A 12,257-nucleotide genomic window follows, 5' to 3' on the forward strand; every position below is an offset into this window, starting at 1 on the left:
ATGTTGTGTCGTGTGTACTATTGTTTTTCTGTTTGTCTTTTTCATTTTTAGCCATGGCGTTGTCAGTTTGTTTTAGATTTATGAGTTTGACCGTCCCTTTGGTATCTTTCGTCTCTCTTTTATATACCACCCGCTTTTGTTATGTTGAATGCGGAATTCTTAGGCGCTAGCAACAAATATTGATTGGAAATTAGGATAAGAATTACCTTTTTCGTAGCCGCGACTTACTTACCTGTGGCCTACAAATAACTTATCCGTGGCCACGAGTTACTTAGTCGTGGCCACGAATAACTAATTAGTGGCCACGATTTACTTATTCGTGGCCACGACGTACTTATCCATGACCACGACGTACTTATCCATGACCACGAATAACTAATTCGTGGCCCCGAATAACTTAGTCGTGACCACGAGTTTCTTATTTGTGACAACGAATGACTTATTCGTGGCCACGAGTTTCTAAATCGTGGGCACTATTTACTTTTTCATGTTATTCGTGGCCACGACTTTCTTATTCATGACCACGATCTACTTATTCGTGGTCACGGCCTACGTATTCGTGGCCATGACTTACTTATTCGTGTTCACGACTTACTTATTCGTGGTCACGACTTACTTATAACTGATTCGTGGCCACGAGTAAGTGGATCGTGGCCACGAGTTATTCGTTTTAAACATATGAGGATGCCATACACGTAGGACTGTCTGTAATGTATAAGTATCAGACAGTTGTTATAAACTAAATCTCGACTTAGTAATGTTTACAACATTAATTCGTTGAAATTAAGAGGACAATATCAAGGGCTATGTGTGTTGTATTAGTATCAGAAATTAATTTGAATGATTGTTATGAATGTTGAATGCTCACAAAAAATTATGAATTATTGTTTTTTGATATAGTGTTATATAAAACAAATACAAGGACATTAGTTATGTACACGATTTAGATAGATATATGTATACTCTGCAGGTTCACTGTTCGTCCCTTTTTTTTCATCGAATCACCATAAAACAGCTTCCGTGTTCCTTTGGTCATACAACTTTGCTAAGTACTTCAGGTTCACATCTCAACAAAAAAGATGACGAAAAACTTTTAAAAGGTAAAATATGGCTTATCACATGAAAAAGAAGATATTGGATTCACATCAAAAGAGACAGCAACCAAACGTTAGCAAAAGTATTTTACAATATATATGTATCTAAATAAAAGTCAAACTCTAAATACACAGAGTTCAGATGGCAAAAACAATAAATGTACGTTTCGTTTGCTGTGATTTATACAAAAATAATGTATATCTCAAGACGGAAACAAATTAATGTGATTCAAAAATTAATCCTTTTTGCATTACGACTGTGACACAAAGACAACAAATGGTTTACAGAAATAAAAACAAATCTCAAGATACCAGGCTTAACATATGATACACATTTCGCTACATAAGACATGTGAACAAAGGCAATCAAATCAAAGCAGTTGAAAAGTAATTATTAAATATGGAAGAACATATATATCAGAAAATGACAAAATTGTTTTGCAAATTGAAATCAAAGTTGTCATTTCATAAATTTATCATTATATTTTTCCACTTAATATCGTTGCAACGTCTTTGGAATTTTTTTTATATTTTTTATAGAACTCTTTATGACTAGTCGTCGTGCTAGTAAACTAGTACAATCAAACAACAATATTCTTAAAACTTTAATTGTTGTGACCGGAAAATGTTTGTGAAAAAAAACAAGTAGTCTAATTTTGTAACATACGAATTTCACAAAGGAAATTTTCTCGCTTACGAATATTACAGTTTTCATCTTGGAGTGGTATAGATGATGATAGAGCTATTATGCCGCATGTATTTTCGTCTTCCTTAGGGTAATCTCTATCGTAATCATTTAGTTGTACTTTAATCTCGAAAACGTTGTTGAAACTTTCGCCGGTCATCCATCTTTTATCTTTAAGACCTATCCATGCACGACCAACACCTGCAAAAAAAATCTATGTGAATTACACTACACCAGATGCTCCAGAGAACCTATATCAATCATTAACAATCTTGAGTATTTTTTATAAGAACAAATATCTCACATAAGCAGTCAATAATGATTTTAGCCATTACTAGCTATATGGTTTGCTACTGACCCCTTCAGTTCCATAGAGGGTTAGAAAAATCCGTAGGGGTCAGAAGGGAAGAGTTTAACGAATTTATCGCTCCCACGACTTATCTGATGCGTTTTGTAGAAAAGAAAATAATAAAAAAAAAACATCAATAGATGATGTCATCATTAACCACCTATATTATTTACTTACTCCCTACGGATTCATAGGGGGTCACCACATGATGGCGGTGGAATAATTTGATATATTTGTAGGTTTTCATTTTTTTGTTCGAAAAAATTAGGTAAACATTATCATTCATGGACTAAAGTATCTAAGCAGCCAACAGACGATTTATTCCATTTTAATTATTTGTGGAGTTTGTTGTGTTCTTTCTATTACAGATTGTCTATTTGAAATTAAGTTGCTTCCCACGACAAGGGAATGGGTATCAAATATCAGCCCGGTATATATGACTAGTTTCTAAAGTGATCATAATGCATACCGTTTTCATTTTTCAAATTTAGCAAATATTCTATCTATGTACACAGATACAGCTTTGCAAACGACTGATTTTTTAAAAATTGGTATCACTGTCATTAAGGTTTTTTTCGACCGGAACAGGCTAGTGGTTCGTTTGTCGACTGCCAATCTGGACCATGTTGACCTACATTTTTTGTAAGTCTTAATGGAAATTCACGGTCCTTTTTCGTCGACGGTAAACAAATACATACGGGTTTTCGTCGTCATCCAAATAGCCTTAACTCATGTAAGAAGTCGTCAGACGTTTTTATAAACTCTTCTTGTAGACCAATTCACTATTTATAATTATTCTTAATCTAGTATAATTTCAAGCATATAGTTATAGTTTTAAAAAGTGTGAGGACTCGTCATTTAAAAGTAATTACTATAATTTAACTCAGCAGTTCGGTCTTAATTATGTTACTGCACGATCTTCTCTATGAACAATAATTTTAGTTAACCCTTTTTAAAACCTTAGTGAGATGTTGGCTATTAAGAGAGACCGTTTCAATACTTCATAGTCTAAGAATGATTTTGTCCACATAAAACAAAACAGATAATGACGACGACAGACACCAATCAAAGATAAGGACTCACTATTTCCCTTTTGGTAAGGTGACAGAACATGGGTAAAATATCGGCAAATTTATAAACTTGTCTCATAATATCACTTCAGAGCATCATAATTGTGATGTTTATTGAGTTGAACGAAAGTTTAATTGGAAGTTTTGAGATATTTGCAAGTAGAAAAAAAAATAAGGCGAATACACGTGGAATATCTCAGAATTTGATCAACGAAACAACAATAATGAATTTTTTTTTTTAATTTGTACTTCACGGGTTTAACTCGAAATCAGGAATTTGTGGTAATCAGTTGGTTAAAATTTCCCCATGAAAAAAGGTTTGTGTTCAAAGCTGTGAAGAAGTTATGGATCGAAAGATCATATTTTTTCTATGCAGTGCTTTTGTTGTTTCCGAGTATTTTATCATAAAACCAAAAACTTACTTCTGAAGTGATCAATTACAGAATCCCATTTTTCCTTTGATACTATGCTTACTAAGTCACCACCTTGTTGTTGACAAATTGTTCTGGCTTCTTTCCATGTCGATCCCCTAGTTGATATATGCTTTATACAAGATGTGGTCTCTCCTTCAATCTGCAACTCATCTGCACTACACTCTGTTTCAATATCAAAGGAAATATTATAAACTATAATGCACATGTCCGAATTCAGAAATCTGATGTACGGTAAATTCTGTTTGTTTATGTAATTTATACATGTTCTCGTTTCTCGCTTTTTTATATAGATTAGACCGTTGGGTTTCCCGTTTGAATGGTTTTACACTAGTAATTTGGGGCCCTTCATAGCTTGTTCTTTGGTGTGAGCCAAGGCTCCGTGTTAAAGCGTTTCTCTCAGTTTTAGTTTATAACCCAGATTTTTTTTCTCAATCGATTTATGAGTTTCGAACAGTGGTATACTACTGTTGCCTTTATTTATTAGAACTATATTAATTTATGCAGAATTGAATTATTCAACTTAATTTTATATATGTACAGTAAATATACATAAATTTTACAATTTTGTTTTTAATTAGAAAATTCATAGTTGTAGTTTTTTGTCTTTTCCTATTTATTTGGTTTGATCATATATTTTATGTTTGTGTGAGGTATTTTGGTACAACATTTCTGTATGAACTGCTTTAAAGGCAACGATTATATCACGGAGTTTCCAAGAAATCATTACAGATAACCAAGTATTTGTAATCGTATTCGTATTTCAAAAATGCAGTTGTATAGGGGGAGGGTTGAGATCTCACAAACATGTTTAACCCCGCCGCATTTTTGCGCCTGTCCCAAGTCAGGAGCCTCTGGCCTTTGTTAGTCTTGTATTATTTTAATTTTAGTTTCTTGTGTACAATTTGGAAATTAGTATGGGGTTCATTATCACTGGACTAGTATATATTTGTTTAGGGGCCAGCTGAAGGACGCCTCTGGGTGCGGGAATTTCTCGCTACATTGAAGACCTGTTGGTGACCCTCTGCTGTTGCTTTTTATTTGGTCGGGTTGTTGTCTCTTTGACACATTCCCCATTTCCATTCTCAATTTTAGTCTTAGTATAACGAAATTAATTCTTAATATTCAAAATGATTTTTACTGCCATAAGTATCTTTGAAAGGCTGCAAAGGAATAAATGCGAAACAGGGACGAAAGATACCAAAGGGACAGTCAAACTCATAAATCTAAAACAAACTGACAACGCCATGGCTAAAAATGAAAAAGACAAACAAACAACAGCACACACGACACAACATAAAAAACTAAAGAATAAACAACACGAACCCCACCAAAAAACTAGGGGTGATCTCAGGTGCTCCGGAAGGGTCAGCAGATCCTGCTCAAATATTGATTTCTTTTTATTGTTGATGCTTTAGTAGTCTTAGTTATTTCTACAATTAAACGATAGCAAAGTAGGATTTTGAATCTACAAACAAGAAGTATTTGTATGTTAATTTACCATAGACACACGTAAACAGTACTTTCCAATCAACAGTATTCTGACAAACAGCAAATGGTCTTCCTTCCATCTTAAAATTTTCATTACATGCATATTTATTGACCATATTAAATTGTCTTTGTAAACCAAAAAGTTCTACTGCTTCTGCGTTGGGGATAGATGGCACGTCTTTGCAATCTAAAATAGAAATAAAAGCTGTCACTGGTCGTTTAATATAATGTGACGTCGTTTTGTATAATTATGACGTCATTGTAAATCAAAAGAACCGGATAATATCAATATCATTGTTGAATAACGTCAAATTAGGTGCTGAACACATCAATTGCAAGTTGCTATGCAAATCAAATAAGAAACAAAGGAATTTGAACAAAGGATAAACAAATAGTTTATTCTATTCAAACCATGCAAGTACAAAGGTTACAAAGAAGTTAAAAATCATATACATAAAAAAGGCATAAAATAGTTCGACTAAATATTAAACTGTATGATGTCAAGTTTACATTAAACAATTCCTCTTGAGCTTTAAAAGTTTTGAATTTAATTAAAACACTTGTATGCAAGGTTTAAGTGTAGCCACAGTATTACTGAAAAAAGAAAATTTGCTAGAATATTTGTTGTACAATGGTGTTGGTATCGGAAACCTTTCTTTATGGCCGTAGATAAAAATTGATTTTACTAGAATTTGGAGTGAAAATGCATTTGTTAATTTGTTAATTCATAAAAAAAGTCTTGTTATTTAAGAACTAAGTTGTCTTTGCGGGTTTTATCATCTTACTAACTAATCCCTCAAATTAATAGGCGTTCCAGATATTAAGAAATTACTATTAAGTCAAATTTCAATGTTTATATCGTTTATTATACAATAAATGGTTTTGCAACACAATATGAAACATTACGCTCGAAATTTTGATCTTTTCTAATAAAACAAATTGTTTAAGGTGGTACCCAACATGTTAACTAAAATCAATTTGGCTCGTTTAATTTTCATAAAATTTTGACAAAGTATTTACTTTGACCCTTTGACAAAAATATGAAAATTTCAAACAATTTGAACCAACCGTTTTATCAGAAAAATTACACTAGTTATATAGCAGTTTGACAAACTCCTATTTTGATCATTGAGAAGCTTAATATTCCCTTAACTACACAACGTAATTAAAACGTTAAGCTGATTTTACAGATTTATCTCCCTGTAGTGTTAGGTACCATCTTAACATTCTCATAAGAATTCTCATCTGAATAACGCTATAAATTTAAAACGTTCATCAATAACATGAATAATGTAATAATCTTCTAGAACTTACAATCCTATCAAATACATGCATAAAATATTGTCTGGAAATTATATTGCTTAGACACAATAACTTTGCCCGGATCAGTTGTATTGTATTAAATTCGTCTCAAACTCAAATATAGCCTGATGAAATATTATTTTTTAAATGATTTATTGATAGATATAGAAAATGGTTAGAAGCTTATATGCTACCTTCTCCAGGCAAAGTGTTACTTAATGGGTTTGCTTATTCTGTTAAAGTATCATTTGAAGATATGGCCTCTCGTGTATTTAAGTAATTCTGCATTTTGTTTTGTTTTAGCAATTCATAAGATGTTTCAAAGAGTATATTTCCATCAATTGGTTTGGACTCAACAGATTTACAATATGATTGCTTCACTATCTAGCACTAGTTCGATTCTAATGTTGTTCGAATAGGGAATCATCAGTGTAGTAGTCTTTTGATCAATTAAGTATCAAGACAATAAGGGTGGAATATATAAAGGATTTTGTAGACTTGGAAGGCTCCTCAAGTATTAGTGCAGGGGCATTACTTCCGGTGGCTCGGGTGTCTTCCTCCATCTTGGATTTTGAAGAAACAGATAATTTTGGTTTAGATATTTGATGAGAGGTGCACATTTTGAGTTGTATGAAATTTATGTAAAAGACTGTTGATATGAATATAGAACATGGTGTGTTTTCTCATAATTACAAGGGTGACTGGGGAATAGAAATATGGTCACTTGGTCTTCTTGCCGGAGTGGGGCGACCGTTGGCTGTGCGGGATGTATCAAGTTCGCAGTCACGTCCGGTCAGATTGGGGACGTTAAATCCGATGCCTCGTGTGAAGAGAGTGTCACGCTCTTTGCACGTTAAGAACCCTTGCAACAACTCTTTGAGGGGTCCGTAGGTAATCTGTTGCAAGGCAAAATTTCTGTCCCTATCCAACATACCCTCATTTTCCAGTGGCAGTCCAAATTTCCCCGACTATCATCCCGAACGGCCTCTATTATGACAAAATCTACCTATTGTATTTATTGTTAACTTGTTCTCGTCCTGAATATGCATGAAATATTTGCCACTGGACGTTAAGCAACCAAAAATCAATCATTCATAATTACAGCTGTAATTTCTTAAAAACGGTTGTTTGTGTTTGATTAGATTTGTTTGAACTTTGCAAATAAGGGAAGATAACTCAGATAAAGTATTTTTTTTTTAATAGAAAGTGTTATGAATTTACCTATTTTAATAAACGTTCGGTGACCCCATGTTTTATTTTTCTTATCTAAAAGCATGTTATAAGAGCAATATTCTCACATTTAATCCTAAAATTCTGATAGAACGTTTTCTTTTTATCACACACAATTTGATTTCCCATGCATAATCTATACAAATTTTGACAATTTTGCACAACCTGTAGCGTGAAATAATTACCCGTGACCGATACTTTTGATGAATATTTGAAAAAAAGCATGATAAAAACTTCATTTTGACAAGTTTTTAAAATATTTTATCAATTTTAATTAAGACTCTCTAGCCACCTTAAACAAGTTACTTTTGAAATTAACTATACAAGTAATGTATAAAACGAGGCTATTTCAAAATTTACTTTTGTAAGTAACTTTTCTGAATTTTATTTTTATAGGTGTTCAACTATACCGATTTTACTAGTTTTAACAAATTTCCACAGTCATCTGGTAATTTTCTCAATGAAATATAACATCTGATCCTTCTCAAACAATAATTGCCTTTCTGACGCACCTATCTTTCAAATCGACGCTTCTGCGTCTAATATTTGTCTGCTTGGACTATCAAAATATCGTTATCCTTGAAGATAGACAAAAATAAATAGAAATACACATGAGAATTAACTAAAACTTGAGGTTCTTCATAAATTGTAGCCCAAAATTATTACATATGCTAATCAAATAAATGTTATAACTAATTCTCTCAAAGATGAATAAAATAACTTCTCAAAGTAATATTTTTGTTATTATTTTTAAAATAACCCTTTATGTCTGTTCCGGACAATATGAGTATTTGGACCGTACACGTTCGGTCTGGACCGTATGCGTACTTTTTCAAAATACCCATACGGTCGGACGACCGAGTACGGTCTGACAAATTTTAAAAACATGGTCAAAATTACTTATTAGATTCGAATATATATTACAGATCAAAACTGAAATCTCGAATCAATTTTAAAAGTTAAATTGTAAATTAAATAAAAACTTAATATTTCAACTATTTAACATAGACAGGCTATTTTAATCTGTTAATCTCCTGTATTTAGCAAATTACCTGGAATTAACTTCCACTCATTGAAATTGAAGTTATTGGAAGTAATCATAATATTGGAAGATTTATTTTTTTTGAGAATATTTAGGAACTTTACTACAAAAACTGACAAAAATACTGGACATAAATTATAAAAAAAAAATCTATGGAAATAAAATAAGTAAAAAAAAATAATAAAAACGTGTCGAAAACTAATGCAAAGATTTAAAAAGATAGAGTTCTTTGATACTCTAATGATACCAGTTGTTGGTAGGATTTTCTCCGATCGTTATGTAGGGTTGATGATTTTATTGGTAAGATGCATGTTTGTAAAAACTGTAATGCACATTTTGCATATTAAAGATTTGTTTGCCTAGAATTAAACCATACTGATCCAAATACATTTATGATCCAGCTCGTACTAGACCGTACGCGTATACTCGTAACGTCCGACCGTGTGGTAGGGACCGTACAAGTATACGCATACGGTCCGGACCGTACGGGTACTGTCCAAATACTCATATGGTGTGGAACATGTCCATACTCAAATAATTTCTTAATTTATATGAGATAAAATGATGTTAAAATTCATAAAAACTATATTAAGTCCATGTTTCTTTTGAAATTTACAATAACTCTATTGTGTAATTTAATATTTTCCTAAATAAAAAAAATACCGTATATAAGTAACAAAAAAGTATTTAAGACACGCTCCTTACTGTACATCCTTTTTTATGTTTTCTATCTATAAAATTCCGGTAAAGCAGATTTATTTTTTTTGTGAATACAAAAAAATTAAACATATTCACATTGGTGTGTTTATAATATGGTTTTTAATGAATGACACATGAATTTAAGTAAATTGTAACATTTATATATGAATTATTTGGATAAATACGAATGACAAAAATGGACACACAATAGTATAAAGTATACAGTAAGTGGGGAAAATACAATGTAGGCAGTAAGGGGATATTAACTACATAAAGAATAGAAAATGGTGGTAAAATTAAATAAATAATCGACATGATAGAGGCAGTTGCCCTACAAATCATTAAAAAAAAAAACAAATAAAAAACCCTCCGATTGAAACCTTTATATTATAAACCTTTCGATCCAGTCTTATGTAGACGAAACGCGCGTCTGGCGTACTAAATTATAACCCTCATACTTTTGATAAATAATTAGAATCTTAAAATAATACTCCTTGAATAAGTGTTTTCATGTCAAACTCAGTTCGATATAAACAATTTGGTTGGGGTTCGTGTTGCTCAGGCTTGAGTTTTCTATGTTGTGTTTTTTGTACTATTCTTTACGTGTTGGTCTATTTCTTTTGCAGCCATTGCGTTGTCACTATATTTTGACTTTGAGTTTGAATACCCCTCTGGTATCTGTCGCTCCTTTTTTGATCACCCCCAGTTTTTTATGGTGTTCGTGTTGCTCAGTTTTCAATGTTGTTTCTTGTGTACTAGTATTTGTCTGATTGTCGTTTTATTTTTAGCAATGGCGTTGTCAGTTTATTTTCGATCTATAAGTTTGAATGTCCCTCTGGAATCTTTCGCCCCTCTTTTGATGATTTTAGTATAAGTTTATAACATTGTTCTCAATTACGTTACACAATTGAAAATGGCAATAGATATTATATTGAGTTATAAAAAAAGTGTGAAGTTAAAAGAAGAAATTGAACCTTACACACATCAATACACACAACGTCGCTGGTCACGTGATCAAACTGGCATTTACTTCCTGCTGCACATGTGTGGTCAACACATTTACCTGCCAAAGACTAAAAAATACTTTGTACAATTTACCGTCTAAAAAAGATACCTTATAAGGTGTGGAATAGTATCATTATTATTAAATATATTTACCAAAGAATCCATTTTCTCAAAATTACATCTCAAATCAACAATTGTTTTCAAACTTGTAATTTCTACGACATTTTTCATATCATTTTACATATAAACACATCCTTGGATTAAAAATCTTTGAATTGTAGCATTCGGACTGCGACAAGAATAAGCAAATATTTTGGGAGCAAACAAAATAACCATCTTTGGATTTGAAACCGTTTGACACAAAAGGTTAAAATTAAACATGCTGAATTTATCAAACCTTTTCCCATGTTGAAATGTCACTAGTTACACACGTTGTGTCGTTGTCCATATCGTTGCTATTGGAAACTGACATAACAACATCACATACATTCCAGTTATGTCTGTAGTTAATAGACATGCATTGTGATGTGATCAGGCATTCTTTAACACATTCCAGCAATGATAATTGATGGTATCTCAAAAGTACACCTATCTTGGAACATTTACCAAATTTCAGTAAACCAGAACCAGATATATTTGGTTCTTCACAGGGTAAATTATCAGCGGGGCACACATCTTTCATATTAAAACTGCTGGTGATAGCCAAAACATTTAGTATATCCAGTAGAATGGACTGTTTGAGATCCATATTTTTCAAACATGCATGGTTTATCAAATGATTGAAAACGACAAACAAACTAGCAGTATTGCAATCTTCATGCAAATGTCTGCAACGTTGCAATACAAAGGTTTTTTTCTTGCGCATGATTTCAAGAAATAATGCTTTTTGTCCAAAAGAAATTTAACTGCTAAATAAATAAATTATTTGTTTATATATAATTTCCCACAAACATGTCTTTCAAAATTATCATTCGGTTTTGATGTCTGATTTCAATGAATATTTTATAAATCATAAAGACATAAACTGTATGGATGGTATCACATTATCAATTAAAGTTATGTAGTAAAGTATTTTAATCAATAGTTGACAATAGTTGACAATGACTCGCAAGTTTGTGTGTAGGAGATTATTGCATGCTGTTAATAATATTGGTATCAATAACGAGATTATTTATAACTGGGTCCATAACTCCGAGTGTTTGACTTGCTCAGAAGTAGACCAGTACTTTTTATGACATAAATTCCCATTGATCATATTAATAAGGTCATAATTTATGAATTATCTGTATACAAAACTTTGAATATTATCTAGCTGTATTAAGTTAAACATTGGAGAATTTTCAAGTGATAGAATTTTACAAACTAACAAGCGTTATTGAAATCGTCATGCAAACATCAGTAACATTAAAATGCGTTTATTTTTAGTTCAACAATACTCAAGGTACTAAGAACAAGTTTTCTTTCCAAATGAAATTATCACGGCTAAATGAACAATGAGTCTTTATATATTACCTCCTAAAAACATTTCATTCAAAGCTGTCATGTAGTTTCTAATGTCTCATATCTCATTTATAGATAAAAAAAAAACATAAACATTATAAACTTGATCATGTACAGTGAAACCTGGGTAAACCGAACCCTGATAAAACCGAATTTCAGTTTAAACCGAACGATTTTCAAAGTCCCATACAATTTCCCTGTCATTTAACGTTCATCTAACCTAAAAAAAAAAAAAAAAACCAACCCTGTCAACACCGAGTTCCGAACGCTTTTTGAAGGCCCGTTAGTAAATATGTATTTAAAAATTACCTGTCAAAATCGATCGATAGCAATCAAAACAAAAAAGTATTTCTAATTAT

General features: G+C 32.0%; 1 protein-coding gene across 1 annotated transcript; it reads right to left on the reverse strand.

Annotated features, from left to right (window-relative positions):
- Positions 1-1,701: 1,701 nt before the first annotated feature.
- On the reverse strand, positions 1,702-10,561 carry LOC143051201 (C-type mannose receptor 2-like). The gene is made up of 4 exons (XM_076224186.1): positions 10,373-10,561; positions 5,131-5,307; positions 3,621-3,794; positions 1,702-1,980 (listed from the first exon to the last, which is right to left on the reverse strand). Exons 2-4 carry the CDS (start codon positions 5,234-5,236, stop codon positions 1,745-1,747), a joined length of 516 nt encoding a protein of 171 aa, XP_076080301.1. The 5' UTR covers positions 5,237-5,307; positions 10,373-10,561; the 3' UTR covers positions 1,702-1,744.
- Positions 10,562-12,257: the final 1,696 nt, after the last annotated feature.

Source organism: Mytilus galloprovincialis, chromosome 11 (assembly GCF_965363235.1).
Source record: "Mytilus galloprovincialis chromosome 11, xbMytGall1.hap1.1, whole genome shotgun sequence".
Taxonomy (NCBI): Eukaryota; Metazoa; Mollusca; class Bivalvia; order Mytilida; family Mytilidae; genus Mytilus; species Mytilus galloprovincialis.